General features: G+C 46.3%; 1 protein-coding gene across 1 annotated transcript in view; it reads right to left on the minus strand.

Annotated features, from left to right (window-relative positions):
- The window catches only part of CLSTN2 (calsyntenin 2), a 600,605-nt gene that overhangs the window by 15,368 nt on the left and 567,613 nt on the right, over nt 1-17,624 (minus strand). The window contains exons 11-12 of the mRNA XM_026497144.4: nt 13,101-13,249; nt 10,961-11,178 (exon numbers count right to left, since the gene is read on the minus strand). Coding sequence (XP_026352929.2) covers nt 10,961-11,178; nt 13,101-13,249 — 367 coding nt within the window. The remainder of the gene's footprint in view (nt 1-10,960; nt 11,179-13,100; nt 13,250-17,624) is intronic.

Here is a 17,624-nt window from a genome sequence, read left to right on the forward strand (position 1 = left end):
TGGTTGGCAATCTTTTGGTCAGCCTAGCAATCCTGGCCTGATTTTATGACCCCAAATTTCCCAAAGGGACATCTGAGTATTTGAACGCTGGACACGTTGGCAGTCCTGACTTAAAAGGGATTGGGACTTCTGGGGAAGATGGCAGAGTAGGAGGGCCCTAAGTTTACCTCATCCCACCGATACACCTAGATAACACCACATCGGGATAAATCTGAAAACCACCTGAAGACTGGCAGAACAAACTCCACAGCTAAATGTAGGGAAGAGGCCGCATGAAAGAGGGTAGGAAGGCCAGAGACACAGTCAGGAGCCAAATGGGTCTGCGGGAAGGAGGGATGCCACAGACGTAGAAAGGGGAAAAACACAGACCTTCATACCAGACACCCCAGGCCCAGGGAAGACGAACCCCCATAATATTTGGCTTTGAAAGCCAGCCGGTTATAATTTCATGATTTGTTACAAGCAGTAGGGCTTAACACCTGGAACATTAAAAATCAGTGGGCTTGGCTCGGGGAGAGGAAACTCAGGCCCTGGCCTTACAGAGATAGCACAACAGCCTGTGGAGACAAAGCATAGAAGCAGCAGTTGAAAAATGCCTCGGGTATATGGGAGGGAGGTTTACTAATCTCAGAACATGTGCTGAAGGGACAGATCATTGGAGACTCTTCCAGGAACAAAGGAGCATGTGGGTACCATTTCCCTCCCCTGATCTCCAGCCTAGACACAGACACCCGCGGGAACCAGCACCGTGCCAACATATGCTAACTTGTGATCAGGTTCTCCTGCAGACATGCCCCCTCCGGCCAGGCCTCCACTCCAGGTTCCCTCCCACAGCACACCTGCACAAACCTTCCTCAAACCAAGTGCCCTGCACCAAGTTCTCCTGCTGATCAGCCCCCTCCTATGACCTTGGCCAGAGCCCATCCAAAGTGGTGCCACAAGCCTTGTGCTGTGTGAGCTGCCCTGAGAGGGACCAGCACCAGTGCAAAGTGATGCCTGTCCTGGGGAGAGGGGAAGACAACCACGCATACCAAACCGTAGCCCCAGCAGTAGGCTGGGGGCAGACATCGGTCTGACTCCAGGCCCCACCTGACAACAAAAGCTTCTTAAGGAACAACGCAGGGCGAGTACAGTTTGATGTTACTGCATCTCTGGCAAATGCCTGATCTGACTCATCTCAAGTCCAAGGCAGGACCAGACTGGCTAATACCCCAGGGACCAACCCCTGCTCACAAAAGGCAAAGAAAGCCATCGCAGACCCCTGGGCCGAAGGCAAAAACTGCTCATCCACAGCAGGTCACACACAACACGCACACATGGGAGATACTCCTGCAGTGCCAGATCCTGGTGAACAGGGGACACTGCAGGGCACTACAGGGCATCGTCATTAGGTCACTACTTTCAAGAGCAAGAGACCTTCCTGACTTTCCCAACACACAGAAACAGCGGGTCAGACAAAATGAGGGGAGAGAGGAATATGTCCCAAATAAAAGAACAGAACAAAATCACAGCAAGAGACCTAAACAAAAATGAAAAGTAATATCCCTGATAGAGAATTTAAAGTCATGGTCATAAAGATACTCCGTGGACTGGTGAAAAGAGTGGAGGACCTCAGTGAGACCTTCAGCAAAGAGACAGAAACCAACCAACCAATCAGAAATGAAGAACTCAATAAATGAAATTTAAAAATACACTAGAGGGAATACATAGGCTAGAGAAAGCAGAACGGATCAGCGACCTGGAGGACAAAGTAATGGAAAGCAATCAACCTGAACAGAGGGGGAGAAAAAAAAAAATGAAAAGAGACTTAGGGAACTCGGTGTCACCATCAGATATAACAACATTTGCATTATAGGGAGCCAGAAAGAGGAGGGAAAAAGGGGGCAGAAAATTTACTTGAAGAAATTATAGATGAAAACTCCCTAACTCTGGGGAGAAAACAGAAATCCAGACCTAGGAGGTACAGAGGGACCCCAACAAGATCAACCCAAGGAGGTGCCCACCAAGACACATAATAATTGAAAAGGCAAAGAAGAGTGATAGAATTTTATTTAAGATTTTATTTATTTGAGAGAGAGTGACTGAGCCCATAAGCAGGGAGAGTGACAGGTAGAGGGAGAAGCAGGCTTCCCGCTGATCAGGAAGCCCGAAGTGGGGCTCCATCCCAGGACCGTGGGATCATGACCTGAGCTGAAGACAGACATTTAACAAAATGAGCCACCCAGGCTTTTTTAGAGAGCACGTGAGCAGCAGGGGAAGGACAGCGGGGGAGAGAATCTTAAGCAGGTTCCATGCTCAATGCAGAGCCTAATATGGGCTTGATTTCACTACCCTGAGATCAGGACCTGAGCTGAAATCAGGAGTCAGACGCTTAACTGACTGAGCCACCCAGGCACCACAAAGAGATAATGTTAAAAACAGCAAAAGAAAAGAAAACAGTTACGTATAAGGAAAACCCATAAGGCTATCAGCTAATTTTTTAGTAGAAAGGTTGTAGGTCTTACCTTGGAATTAACTTAACCAGAGACGTAAAGGACCTATATTCTAGAAACTATAAATCACTCTTAAAAGACATTGAGGAAGACATAAAAAGATGGAAAGATATTCCATGCTTATGGATCGGAAGAATTAACATAGTTAAAATGTCCATGCTACCCAGAGCAATCTACACTTTCAATGCTATCCCGATCAAAATACCAAGGACATTTTTCAAAGAACTGGAACAAATAGTCCTTAAATTTGTATGGAAACAGAAAAGGCCCCGAATCTCCAAGGAACTGTTGAAAAGGAAAAACAAAGCTGGGGGCATCACAATGCTGGATTTTGAGCTGTACTACAAAGCTGTGATCACAAAGACAGCATGGTACTGGCACAAAAACAGACACATAGACCAATGGAACAGAATAGAGAGCCCAGAAATGGACCCTCGGCTCTTTGGGCAACTAATCTTTGATAAAGCAGGAAAAAACATCTGGTGGGAAAAAGACAGTCTCTTCAATAAATGGTGCTGGGAAAATTGGACAGCTACATGCAAAAGAATGAAACTTGACCACTCTCTCACACCATACACAAAAATAAACTCCAAATGGATGAAAGACCTCGATGTGAGACAGGATTCCATCAAAATTCTACAGGAGAACATAGGCAGCAACCTCTACGACATTGGCCAAAGCAACCTTTTTCATGACACATCCCCAAAGGCAAGAGAAACAAAAGATAAAATGAACATGTGGGACTACATCAAGATAAAAAGCTTCTGCACAGCCAAGGAACCAATCAAAAAAACTGAGGCAGCCCACGGAATGGGAGAAGATATTTGCAAATGATGCTATAGACAAAAGACTGGTATCCAAGATCTACAAAGAACTTCTCAAACTCAATACGTGAGAAACAAATAAACAAATCATAAAATGGGCAGAAGATATGAACAGACACTTTTCCAGTGATGACATACAAATGGCCAACAGACTCATAAAAAAATGTTCAAAATCATTAGCCATCAGGGAAATTCAAATCAAAACCACACTAAGATACCACCTTATGCCAGTTAGAATGGCAAAAATTAACAAGGCAGGAAACAGCAATTGCTGGAGAGGATGTGGAGAAAGGGGATCCCTCCTACATTGTTGGTGGGAATGCAGGTTGGTACAGCCACTCTGGAAAACAGTGTGGCGGTTCCTTAAAAAGTTAAAAATTGAGCTACCCTATGACCCAGCCATTGCACTACTGGGTGTTTACCCCAAAGATACAGACGTAGTGAGGAGAAGGGCCATATGCACCCCAATGTTCATAGCAGCAATGTCCACAATAGCTAAATCGTGGAAGGAGCCGAGATGCCCTTCAACAGATGACTGGATTAAGAAGTTGTGGTCCATATATACAATGGAATATTACTCAGCTATCAGAAAGAACGACTTCTCAACATTTGCTGCAACATGGACGGCACTGGAGGAGATAATGCTAAGTGAAATAAGTCAAGCAGAGAAAGACAATTATATGATTTCTCTCATCTATGGAACATAAGAACTAGGAAGATCAGTAGGGGAAGAAAGGGATAAAGAAAGGGGGGGTAATCAGAAGGGGGAATGAAGCATGAGAGACTATGGACTCTGGAAAACAAACTGAGGGCTTCAGAGGGGAGGGGGTTGGGGGAATGGGATAGGCTGGTGATGGGTAGTAAGGAGGGCACGTATTGCATGGTGCACTGGGTGTTATACACAACTAATGAATCATCGAGCCTTACATTGGAAACCGGGGATGTACTGTATGGTGACTAACATAATATAATAAAAAATCATTAAAAAAAAAGAAAAAAAAAGAATATAGGATTTATAATAAAATATGCAGTCATCTTGATCATTTACATTCTAATGTGATTTAGGTATCCTATTCAAATTTAAAAATCTGCATTTATTTATTTCAGCAGATCTCATATAATTGACATAAAAAAGCATGTGTTGTCACTTCTTTTAATATTTGAATTATTTGGATTACAACAATTTTTAAAACTAGATTTCTCACTTTTTTATAAAGATCTACTGTTTGGATAAAACAATATTAATGTTTTTGCACATAAAGTGAATTCTTAATACCAACCAGTGCATATATTTTAATCTCCTTTTAGGACTTATTGACTTTTTAATCTTCCTTTTAAATGATGGAAGACCTCAGATAAAAATTAGGTCCCTTCATATGTGTACAGCATTGACACTAATCACCATTTATGACAGAAATTTAGGGCTTGACCCTGTGCACCTGGGACAGTTTTGATTACTTTATTGTCATGTTTCTCCTGAGGCAGAGTATTCAGGTGAAGCCATTTTGGGATTTGGTGAGGCTGCTGATGACAGAGGAGCAATTATCCCCTACATCAGAGAGAAAAAACTGAGAAGAGGAACGAGGTTCATATCATTGTATCCAGAAAGAGTGTCATTTGTATCCAGGAATATGTTTGAAATTTTATGATGCAATTTTAAAAATACAAAGAAATATGATAGAAAATTACTATGTAGATTTACTGTATGTTATGTTTGTAATTTTCAGGTGCACATTTTCCCACCTTTCAACATCTCTGAAACTAGGAGGTATCTAACAGTCTAACAATTGTAATTGGATTGGCAGCATTTTTTTTTCTTAGTAGTGAATAAAATAATGATACATTAAAAAAAAATAAAGAAGAGTTAATACCTATTCTTCTCAAACTATTCCAAAAAAAAATATATTGAAGAAGGAAGCATCCAAATTCATTCTATGAGGTCGGCATCACCTTGATAACAAAACCAGATAAAGACACTATCAAAACAACAACAACAACTATAGGCCAATATCCTTGAGGAGCATAGATGCAAAACTCCTCCACAAAATATTAACAAACCGAATCCAACAATACATTTAAGAAATCAGTCACCATGGCCAAGTGGATTTATTCCTGGGATGCAAGCGTGGTTCAATACTCGCGAATTAATCAATGTGACACATCCCATCAACAAGAGAAAAGGAGGATAACCACATGATCATTTCAACAGATGCAGAAAAAGCATTTGACAAAGTACAACATCCATTCATGATAAAAACCCTCAAGAAAGTAGGGTTAGAGGGAACATACCTCAACATAATAAAGGCCATATAGGAAAAACGCACAGATATATCATACTCATTGGTGAAAAACTGAGAGCTTTTCCCTAGGATTGGGAACAAGACAAGACTATCCATTCTTACCACTTTTATTCAACATAGTACTGGAAGTCCTAGCCACAGCAATTAGTCAACAAAAAGAAATAAAAGTCATCCAAGTTGGTAAGGAAGAAGTAAAACTTGACTATTTGCAGATGACATGATACTATGTCTAAAAATCCTATGGACCCCACCAAAAAACTACTAGAACTGATAGATGAATTCAGTATGGTTGCAGGATACAAAATCAATATACAGAAATCTGTTGCATTTCTATACATTAATAACAAAACAGCAAAAAAAAAAAAAAAAAGAAATTAAGAAAACAGTCTCATTTGGGATGCCTCGGTGGCTTAGTTGGTTAAGCATCTGCCTTCAGCTCAGGTCATGATCCCAGGGTCCTGAGATTGAGCCCTGCATCAGGCTCCCCGCTCAGTGGGGCATCTGCTTATCCCTCTCCCCGTGCCCCTCTCCCCCTACCACCCATGTATGCTCTTTCTTTCTCCCTCTCTCTTTCTCGTTTGCACTCTCAAATAAATAAAATCTTTAAAAAAAGAAAACAATCCTATTTACAATTGCATCAAAAACAATAAAATACCTAGGAATAAACTTAACCAAGGAGGCAAAAGACCTGTACTCTTGTGAACTATAAAACATTGATAAAAGAAACTGAAGATGACACAAAGGGGAAGACATTCCATGCTCATGGATTAGAAGAACAAATATTGTTAAAATGTCCATACTACCCAAAGCAATCTACAGATTTAATGCAGTCCCTATCAAAACACTGACAGCATTTTCCACAGAACTGTAACTGCAATCCTAAAATTTGTATGGAATCAAAGAAGACGCCGAATAGCCAAAGCAATCTGGAAAAAGGAGAATAAAACTGGAGGCATCAGGGGCGCCTGGGTGGCACAGTCGTTAAGCGTCTGCCTTCAGCTCAGGGTGTGATCCCGGCATTCTGGGATCGAGCCCCACATCAGGCTCCTCCGCTGTGAGCCTGCTTCTTCCTCTCCCACTCCCCCTGCTTGTGTTCCCTCTCTCGCTGGCTGTCTCTCTCTGTCAAATAAATAAATAAAATCTTAAAAAAAAAAAAAAACAAAAACTGGAGGCATCACAATCCCAGATTTCAAGATACTCTACAGAGCTGTGGCAATCAAAACGGTATGGTACTGGCACAAAAACAGACACATAGATCAATAGAACAGAGAGCCCAGAAATGAATCAATGCTTATAAGTCAGTTAATCTACAACAAAGGAGACAAGACTGTACAATGGGAAAACGACAGTCTCTTCAACAAATGTTGGGAAAACCGGTTGGCTGCATGTAAAAGAATGACACTGGGCTGCCTGCTTACACCACACACAAAAATAAACTCAACATGGATTAAAGACCTAACTGAGAGACCAGAAACCATAAAAATCCCAGAAGACAGCACATGCAGAAATTTCTCTGACATCAGCCATAGCAACATTTTTCTAGATGTGTCTCCTGACGCGAGGGAAGCAAAAGCAAAAATAAATCATTGGGATGACATCAAAATAAAAAGCTTTTGCACAGCTAAGGAGGCAACAATCAACTAAAAATAACCTACTGAGAGAAGATATTTGTATATGACATACTGATTAAAGATTAGTATCCAAAATACATAAAGAACTTATACAACTAAATACCCCCAAAACAAATAATACAATTAAAAAAGGTCAGAGGGCATGAACAGGTATTTTTCAAAGAAGGCATACAGATGGCTGACAGACACATGAAAAGATGCTATCACTCATCATCGGGGACATGGAAATCAAAACCACAATGAGACATCACCTTACACCTGTCAGAATAGCTAAAATAAAAAAACCACAAGAAACAACAAGTGATGAGAATGTGGAGAAGAAGGAACTGTTGGTGGGAAAGCAAACTGCTACAGCCTCTCTGGAAAACAGTATAGAGTCTCCTCAAAAAATTAAAAACAGAATTACCATATGATCCAGTAATTAATTCCCCTACTGGATATTTACCCAAAGAATGCATAAACACTAATTTGCAAAGACCTATGCACTCCTACTTTTATAGCAGCCCAATAACCCCCCGTTATTATTTACAACAGTCAAATTATGGAAGCAGTCCAAGTGTCCATTGATAGATGAATGGACAAAGAAGAGGTGGGGTGGGGTGAGGTGGGGTGTGTGTGTGTGTGTGTGTATACATACATACACAGTGGAATATTATTCAGCCATAAAAAAGAATGAAGTCATTTGCAACAACATGGATGGATCCTGAAATGCAGTAAGAGAAAGACAAATACCATATGATTTCACTTATATGTGGAACTTAAGAAACAAATGAACAAAGAAGAGCGACAAACCAAAAAAACAGAGCCTTAACTCTAGAGAACAAACCGATGGGTATCAGCGGGGAGCTGGGTGGGGATGTGAAATGGGTGATGGGGATTAAGGAGCGCGTGTGTAGTGATGAGCACTGGATGCTGTACAGAATCGCTGAATCATGATATTGCGCATCTGAAACTAACATAACACTGCATGGTAACTATACTAGATTTTAAAACATAAAAGTGATCGGTATTCATGGAGTGCTTGCTATGGGCCAGGCGCTGTGCAAACAATCCTAACAGAGAGCTGTTAAGTGGGGTGCTATTAGTACGTAGCCCCATTTCACCAATGGTGAAGTGGAAGGTCCAGGCGGTAGGCTAGATTGCCCAGGCTTACACAGATATTAGGGAAGAGCTGGGACAGAAGCCGTGACTTTCTGATTCCACAGTTTATAAATTCAGAACGGCTAGTAGTCTTCAAATGCTTTTGATCTTGCAGGCTTTTTGGGAAAAAGTTCTGAACTGAGATCATTTAAATATGTATAGTTATTTATTTATAAAGTGGGCTAATATATTTTGTATACTATAAAACATTTATGAAAATAGAAATTAAAAAGGATTTACTAAAGAGGAATTATTTTTAAATAATTATTTTCTGTTTTAATTTTTTCGTGATACCAAAAATATTTTTGTTCTCACCAGATATAATTATAAATAATTTCACATGCTTAATTTTTAGATGCTTGTCAATCTCAATGGCTTCATGTTTCACCAGCAAAATCTAAAATCACATTAATATACCCTGAAGGCCTATCATTAGCAATAGCGTATGTGTATCTGTATTTCAAATGGCCTTTGCGTGTTTCTGGAGTTTTCTGCCTGCTTCTTAGCAAGCCGGTTTGGGTCATCCTTACTCCTACCTCCCCACGTGGCCGGCTGATTGGTCACACTAGGCAGGGGGCATGGTATAATTGTTGAGCATTTTCTCTTTGTTCTTCTATGGATACATTATAGGTTCTATCTTCCATCTGTACTTCTCTTGATTCCCACTGTGCCGAAGGGACTGTGCCGGGCTCGGGCATTTAGAGGCGAATCGGCTATGGTTGAGCCCTCATGGAGCCCCTGGTCTGGCTTAATTAACCAATAATTGCCACTGAGGGCTAGCAAACATGGGGGTCTGCAGGGACGCATCAGTCATGGGGGGCTTACAGAGCAGGAGAGCTAGCCCAGTCGAGGGGGGCAGGGTGCTTGTGGGGGAGATGTTTGCCAGCAGTAACAGGGATGGGGAGGGTCAGGGACCAGCCAGGCAGAGGGTAGGGCACGAGCAAAGGTGAGAACACGGACGTGTGAGGCAGAGGGGTGTACACGCCTGTCTTTGGTTCCGAAACAGCACAAAGTGGAGGAGGTCCGTGGGGGCAGAAGATGCTCCTGGGGCGGGTCACGGAGGCCTGCTGGCAAATGCCATGAACCTGCTTACTTAAGGCGTCCATAATAATGATTATTCTAACAACAATAAGAGTAAGACTTTAAAAGTGCCGATAACAGCTCTCAGACATGTGGCTACGTGCTCTGCCCACACCTCTCATAACAGAAGGTGAGTTAGAGCCCCAGGAAGTTGCCCTTCCTTGGCATTGCCTGTCAGCCAGTGGCAGGCCCAGCACGTCCGCGCTCTCAGTTACAGCCCGCAACCACGGTGGTCAGAGGCCGTTCCTTTTCCCATCTGACTGTAGCTCCCAGTGAGGGGCAGGGAAAGCTCAGAGGCCCTCATGCACCTGGGAGTGTCACTGGGCAACGGCCCTGTCCTGGCAGGGCCATCTGGAAGACGCCGTCTATTGTCACGAGCTGAGAAGGGCTGCACTGGAGGCACCCCATTCGCTAGGGACCAGCGTGGTTAGGGAGTGAGTCATTAGGCCTGTTAGAGGAGCGGCCCTCGGGGACTCAGGCCCGCTGGGGCGGGCACAGCATTAGCAGCTGCTTTTGGAGGCAGGGAGGGAGAGCTGGAAGTCCGCTCCCGGCGGAGGCCGCAGAGGACTGTTAAACGGGCATTTCCCCTGTAGATCTGGCCCCTGCGTTTCCCTTCCTTCTTTACCCTTCCTTCCTGTCACCCGCACTCCCGCCAGCTGAGTGCACCGTAGCTTTCCGCGCAACAGTTTCTCCCGGCAGATCATTCCAACTACTCCACCCCCCCGCCGGTAGCGCCCCCATAACGGCCGTGCCAGAGAGCTTCCTGAGAGCCCAGACCCATGCTGCTGGATCAGACCCCACTCACTGGGGGTCTGTTAAGGTGCAGCTAGATTTTTTTTTGCCTCTTTAGCTTTTCTTCTGATTATCAACATAATACATGCTCAGTACTGAACAATTTGCATTTGCAGCCAAGCGAAGGGGAGCAGAGATAAACTGCCTCTTGGGCGTCTCAGAGAATGACACTCTTGCGTCAGGTGTGTTTTCTTGGCGTTTTTTTTTTTTTTTTTTTAAGATTTTATTTATTTATTTGACAGAGAGAGAGACAGCCAGCGAGAGAGGGAACACAAGCAGGGGGAGTGGGAGAGGAAGAAGCAGGCTCATAGCAGAGGAGCCTGATGTGGGGCTCGATCCCGGAACGCCGGGATCACGCCCTGAGCCGAAGGCAGACGCTTAACCGCTTAACCGCTATGCCACCCAGGCGCCCCTCTGGGCGTTTTTCTGTGTGTGTTGTAGGTACTCTGTAATTTGCATCTTGCTTTCTTTCATTTACCATTTGGCATAAATGCCCTCCCTCCAACATCCTATCACATACAGGGGTGGGCCAATTATTTACCAAATGGTTCATTTCCCTGTTATCTGTGTTGTTCGCAGGTTTGTTGCTTTGCGATCAGAAATTCCCTACCGTGGTGAACAGTGCTTTTGTTCTGAAGTGGGACTTGGCGTGGCGGTGAGAACCGAAGGCTCGCGCCCCACAACCCAGTATGCATCTGTACCTGTGGTCCTCAGGTCACCCGGGGGCTCGGCTCTGGCGAAGGTGCTCACGATCTTGAGGTCGGGGAAGAGGGTCACCCCTCGGGCACTTTCAAACTGGGCTGCGGGTCTCCAGAGGCGGTCCGTGCCCCGGAGGCTGATCCGGGGCTCGATGGCCTGCAGCACCATCACATAGGCGTCCACGTCGGGCACGCTGATGCACACATCTTCTCCGAAGCACCTGGGAAAACAGCTGTGGTCACGGCCCGGAGGAGCGAGCCATGAACGCATCTACCACGCGGCCGGGGACAAGGAGACACACCCCACCTCTAGCCCTTGCTGAGGTCTCCGGAATGCCTCGGAGTCTCGGAGTCTCGGAGGATGTCAACAGACATTCAGATCGAAAGCCACATGATAGTCAAAACTAATGGCAATCTAGGGACTTAAGAAGATTGGCTTCTGGGAGAAATGGGAATCTTCTGTACCAGCAACAAGTAACTGTTAAAGCTTTCATTATCCTCTAGCAAAGTAATCAGTGGTAACGTTGATTAGCCACTGCTCGCTATGTGCGCTAGGATTTGGTGAGCAAATTGCAGTTTAATGGGTTGGGTACAGGCATCTTGCTGAGACCCCAGGGCTGAACTGTCCTGCACTTGTGTATGTTGTCTCTCTACGAGGAGCTCCCAACAGGGCCCCTGTTGCAAGGGTGCTACTGAGCACGCTTTCTCCTGATACACTGCCACAGAAATACCTGGAAGGCAGAATGCTGTGACCGCACGAGCAAGGCCTGGGAAGTTAGACAAGGTCCATGGCCTGGCTCTGCCACAACGGGGCTGGGTGACCCTGGGCAAGGTGTGACTCCCGGGAGCCTCAGTTTCTCCATCTACATAGTGGGGATGACAATAATTAATTACCTCATAGTAGCAAGGATTAAGTGTGATAATGTATGGAAAAGAAGCCAACCCCAGAGTCTGCATTATGGTTGGAGTTCAGTAAATGTTGGCAGATCTGACACCCTCATCAGATTCCATCAGGCATGCGAGTCGCTGGCACTCTCTGCTCATCTAGGCCAAAGACGTAGGCTACGAGAGCCCCGGGGCCCAGATGGCCGCTCTGGGAATGCTGGGTGGACTCCAGCTGGTGGCGGCCATCGACTTGTATCCCTTGGGAAAGTTCCTGATGGAAGCGCAGTCTGCGTGGGCAAAGCGCAGTCTGCGTGGGCACCATGCTGAGCCACTCCCTCTTCTCGGGGTGGGCGGGATGTGGAGCAGTGGTGCTCCTGCCCCTGGTTTTGTCTGGCCTTTGCTGCACCAATCCCAGAGGGCACGCTGCCCCCTCTCTTTGGCTGCAGTGTGGAGCTGAGCTGGAGGTGCTTGCCCCCCATCACAGGCTCCAGGGGTGGCCCTTAGTGTGAAGGGGGCAGCACCTCCTCTGTCGCTAGAACTACTGAATCTGATCGCCGCCTGTGCGGGTTAGCCTGGCACCTGTCGCTGGCCCCAGTAACGTGGCAGTCAGCAGACCCGTCTTTCCCAGCCTTGCTCCTGTCTTTCTGAGTTCTTCTCCTGGCTCCAGGGATGAGGTGAGTCCCCTTCTGCCTCCCAGGAGTTTTTCTGGGGTCCCATCCTTGCTGCCCTACCAGGCAGTTGCTATGGCTGAGAAATAACTCGACAGACCAAGAAAGGAGTTACCCACAGGCTTCACTAATAAATGGTCTCATCTCCTTTTCTGAACTCTGATCCCCGGGGACAAGAACGGTACCCTCTCTCTCTCACAGACTTGTGGTATTTAGTTGCTCTACAAAGCTGGCTTGGTTGATTTAATCCAATTTAATAAGCATTTGTCAAGTACCTACTATGTACCAGCTACTGTAACCTTAAATCAGACCACTTAAAACCGAGTTTTCTGAGAATTTACAGGAAGCAGTACTACCTCAGATTCTGAATTAAATAGAGAGAGCTGGATTTGTGGTGGCAAAGCGACAGAACATTTTCTTAAGAAGAAAACAAGAAGCAAACACAGATCCATCGGGGCGTCCACATAGGGACAGCAGAGAAACCGCAAATAGCTGAAGAAAGATGAATTCTGTTTTGCCAGGGAACATTTCCCAGGGGCCATCCCGCCATCTCAGCTGGGCCCCTGGCTGACCAGCGCCTGTCTACTCACTGGACTTTGGAAGAGACTCTCAGGCGCCGCACGCCCGCCGTCGGGAACTGCCTGGAGTTGATGTAGGACACCTTCTGGAGGGCGCGATTGACGTTCCCGATGTCGTCACCTTCCATCACCAGCACGGACTGCGAGGGGTTGAAGTGGTACTGGAGGAGGAGAGGGGGTGTCATGGGGGACAGTGATCAACAACGGAGCCCACCATCTCCATGGACAGGCCACGAAGGCCCAGTGTCTCCGGAGCACCTGCAAGTCCAGCAGCCATGCGCACAGACGACTGTTTTAACCCTCAAACAATTCCTGCTACCCCTGGGGGGCTTCCAGGCCTCCCTGTGAGATCCCCAGGGGTTAGAAACTGAATTCTGAATCCCTGTCATAGGGCTCTTGCAGTCTAGCCCGTGGCGGGGTGGCCCCCGCTCTATGCTGCTGTGGGGTCCTGAGCAGCCTTTCAGCCCTCGGACAGCTGGCTGCCTAGAAATGTGGGGGCTTCGGCTCCTTTCGCTGGTCTGGGCTGCGGCCTTGAACTGCTCCTCAGTTCCCCCTGTGCTCCCCTTCCTGATCCATGTCGCCTTCTTAGCTTCCAAGCTGAAAGCTCATTTTCAGTTAATGGCTCTCCTTCTCTCTTAGATCTCGTTCCTGGGCTTGCTTCCCCCGCGCTCTGCTCTGCTTTCCCAGGAGTTCTGCTCACTTGCTGTGTGCACTCCTGCAGCCAGCCCAGCTCTACTATCTGTTCATTCCGCTCAGAGTCCCCGGCATCCCACACTTGGTGAAGGTCCGGGGGCTACGATGCTCCCCGACCCTGTCACTTGAGTCCTCAAACCAGATAAACCAGATAAACCAGATACAGACTCCCGCTTCTCCCTGCAGAGCCCCGGCAGTTATCTTCCTGGCATCGAGCATGGAGAACTGCCATGGTACGGGGCCCGCTCGCTGATCTTCGCATGCTTCCGAGCAGGGTTTATTATCATGAGATGTCAGGAGCTTATCAGCATTCAGATGATGTGTCCAAAGTTCATGTCATAGGAAAAGGAGATCTGGATATATTTTTACTTATTTTTAAGTAATCTCTATACTCAATGTGGGACTCGAACTCCCAGCCCCAACTGAGTCCAGAATTGTGTGCTCTTTCAACTGAGCAAGCCAGTCTCCCCTGATCTTGATACATTTTTATGTAGCTACTTGGCAACATTTTTTTGGATAATATATTCACATAATTCAAATATACATGTGTACTAAGTGAAAGTGTCCATCCCACTAGTCACTGTTATATTTCTTAGTGCCAGATTGTGTTATTGTTCATTATTAGTTGTTCCCTTCCCACTGGGGGCTTATACATGCCTGTCCTATAGTCCATAGACTTGACTATGTGACGTAGGGAACCCTTCCCTGCAAGATACACAGTTTTTGCCCTGTTGTACTCAGTAGTGCTCCTGTGACTTGCTCAGCCAATGAAGTGTGGGCAGAAGTATTATTTGGTTCACACTCATGTGGAAGATTTCATAGCCAGCTCCCGGTTTGCCATGTCCCTTTCCCTCTGCATTAAACCTGCCAGGTTCCCTTAGGGCCTGGGCCATCAGCCTGGGTCTCACAGTGGGGCTGGTATGTGGATCATAGCCAAAGCTAGTGTATAATGGACACTGGGTGTGAACGATAAAGAGAAGTTGTGTAAGCCGCTGAAATGTTTTAGTCACTTGGTACTGTAGCGCCACCTAGCCTACCCTGAAAGTTGTACTTCAGCATTCTTAGGAATATAGATTTCTTTTCTTCTCCTTTCTTCCACCAATGGTAGCTTTTTACATACTTTATTGAACCTTAATTTTTTTTACTTAACGCGTATCTTGGAGACTGTTCTATATTAGTACAGCATAAGCTTCCTCTTTTTTATAGCTGCATAATATTCTACTGTATACATAAATTATAATTTATTTAACCAGTTTCTTATGGACATTTGGATTATTTCCAATCTTTTACTAATAATGCCACAGTGAATAATCTTGTACACAATTCTTATGTGGGCAAATATATATCTATTGGATAAATCCTCCCATGTGAAATTGTTAGGTCCAAGAGTATATGCACTTTAAATTTTGACAAATGTTGCCCAATTCCCCGTTGCCAGGAATTCTATCAATATACACTCCCTCTCCCAGGGTATGGGGATGCCTCTTTTCTCAAAACCTCAACAGAATATGCTGTCATTTGGGATTTTTGCCAGTCAGACAGGTGATAAATTCTACCTTAGTGTAGTTTTAATTTACATTTCTCTTGCCATGAAGGAGACTGAGTATGTTCTTATGAGGTTAAGGAAAAATCCATCTGTATTAACTTTCCCTGACCTGACCTGGTTGTCTTTTTGAGTTCCCTGTTCGATGCCTGGACTCTAAAAGGAGGTTGGTATCCCATGAGCACTACTGATGATACCGACCCACGTAAGTTCCCGGTAATGGGTCCCTAGCCAACCGAGAGCTTAGTCTTTGCCTCCTTCGACTATCACTTGTTTCACTACTACTGTTATTTGTTTACCGTCCTCCTTGAGGCCACCCCAGCTTCCCTCACTTAGGCCCCCCTGGGCTTCTATAGCGCTTATGAAACGGTAGCACAATGATTATAGTACGGTGACCGTGAGCACACTGAGGACAGGGGCTCCAACACTTACCCCTGAATCCCAGAACCTAGCCCTAGTGCCCTGTAATCCTATTAGATGAATGAGTAAATGTTCCCCCTTGGCCCACATTTTGCTCAGTGTCATCCCCGGGTTACTCCCCAGAAAGACTTTTTCCTCCACGGTCTTTCCAGGGAAGGCTCTGTGGGAGTCATTATCCACGCTCACTAAGCCCTGCTCTCGGCACGCTCAGCATCCGGAGGCTGCGCTTGCCCTCGGCCGTCTGCCGTGTGGGTGGGCCACGTGACTGCTGCTGGCCAATGAGACGAAGGAGGAAGTGAGGCGGGGCTCCCGGGCTGAGGCCCTGAAGGGCCCTGCGGGATGCTGCAGCCTTTTTCTTCCGCCGCTTTGGTGGCTGTTCTAGGCAGAAACCCCACTCCACCTCCCGGGCTTGATGGAAGAGAATAATAAACTTTTAAGCATTAAACCATAGCGATTTTGGAGTCTTTTGTTACTGCAGTGTTTTAGCCCATGTGGAAAAACTGAGCCCTTCCCAGGCAGGATTCTCACCCAAGGCTATGTGGCATCTTTGAAAGATCATGGGCTGCGTGGACTGCAGTGCCCCAGTTCCAGTACAGCCTACAGAATACAACTTCGGATAATTTACGTCCCCTTTCTGGACTTTATTTCCTCATTTAAGATAACGGGGATATTAATATCTACCTGTCTGGGGGCTTAAATGAGATAATGTGTATAATGAATCTAGTGCTTAAAGGGTGCTCAGTCCCAGACAGCTTTTATTACAATTCTTAACACTGTAATTATTTCTGCACGGAGTCTTTGCCCACACAGGTACCGCTGCCTTCACTGCTGATCTTTCCCTATGACCCACTTCCCTTCTGCCCCCATGCCCTGCGCAGGGTCTCTCTGGGCTGGGAGGGCCGGTCACAGGCACCAATCCCTCTGTTGGGTGTGGGAGTTCCCGGATATACGGGCAGGTGATGCCACAGTCATCCCCTGAGGTGGCTTCTCCCTTGCTGTGGAGGACTCACTCGCTGCGTGTGCTCAACCATAGAGCTGCCCTGTGCTGAGTGTTGCACAAATCATCCCTTTCGGATTTGAACAGATTCACCTTCATTCTTCTAAAATACCACTTATGTTCCCACACAGTCTGCCTCCCTACCTTCCCACAGCCCCGCCCTGCACCATCCCTGCTACAGGAGAGTCTCGGTGCTGTCTGTCTGCCTGCCTCCCCCAGGCAACTGGGAGCGCCTGGAGGGCAGGGTCTATTGACTTCTCCTCAGGGTCACCACAGGGTCTAGCACATGAGAAACAGGGGACAAAACGATGAGCCCTGCAGGGGAGGCTGATCCAAAGTTCACATAAGGGCTAAACAGGAAACCCATGGGCCGCCTGGCTGGCTCAGTTGGAAGAGCATGCGACTCTTGATCTGGGACTTGTGAGTTTGAGTCCTATGTTGGGTGTAGAGGTTTTTTTTTTTTTTTTTTTTTTAAGATTTATTTATTTATTTGACAGGGGCGGGGGAGAGAACACAAGGAAGGGGAATGGCAGGCTGAGGCAGAAGGAGAAACAGGCTCCCCGCTGAGCAGGGAGCCCCATGCGGGCCTCAATCCCAGGACCCTGGGGTCATGACCTGTGCCAAAGGCAGATGCTTAACTGACTGAGCCACCCAGGTGCCCCAGGTATAGAGATTACTTAAATAAACTTAAATCAGACCGTTCTTCCAGAAGGCTGAATCAGCAGCATACTGAGGCAATCAGCAGGGGGTGCGTTCCCACCGCAGCCACCTAATGAGAGGACAGCTAGGCGAGGTTTTCCATCTCCAGTTAATACCCTGGTCTGGCTGCCCGCGCATCCTGAGGGCTGCCACAGGGCGTGAAGGTGCGTACTGGCCTAGCCAT

Source organism: Ursus arctos, unplaced genomic scaffold, assembly GCF_023065955.2.
Source record: "Ursus arctos isolate Adak ecotype North America unplaced genomic scaffold, UrsArc2.0 scaffold_20, whole genome shotgun sequence".
NCBI classification, from domain to species: domain Eukaryota; kingdom Metazoa; phylum Chordata; class Mammalia; order Carnivora; family Ursidae; genus Ursus; species Ursus arctos.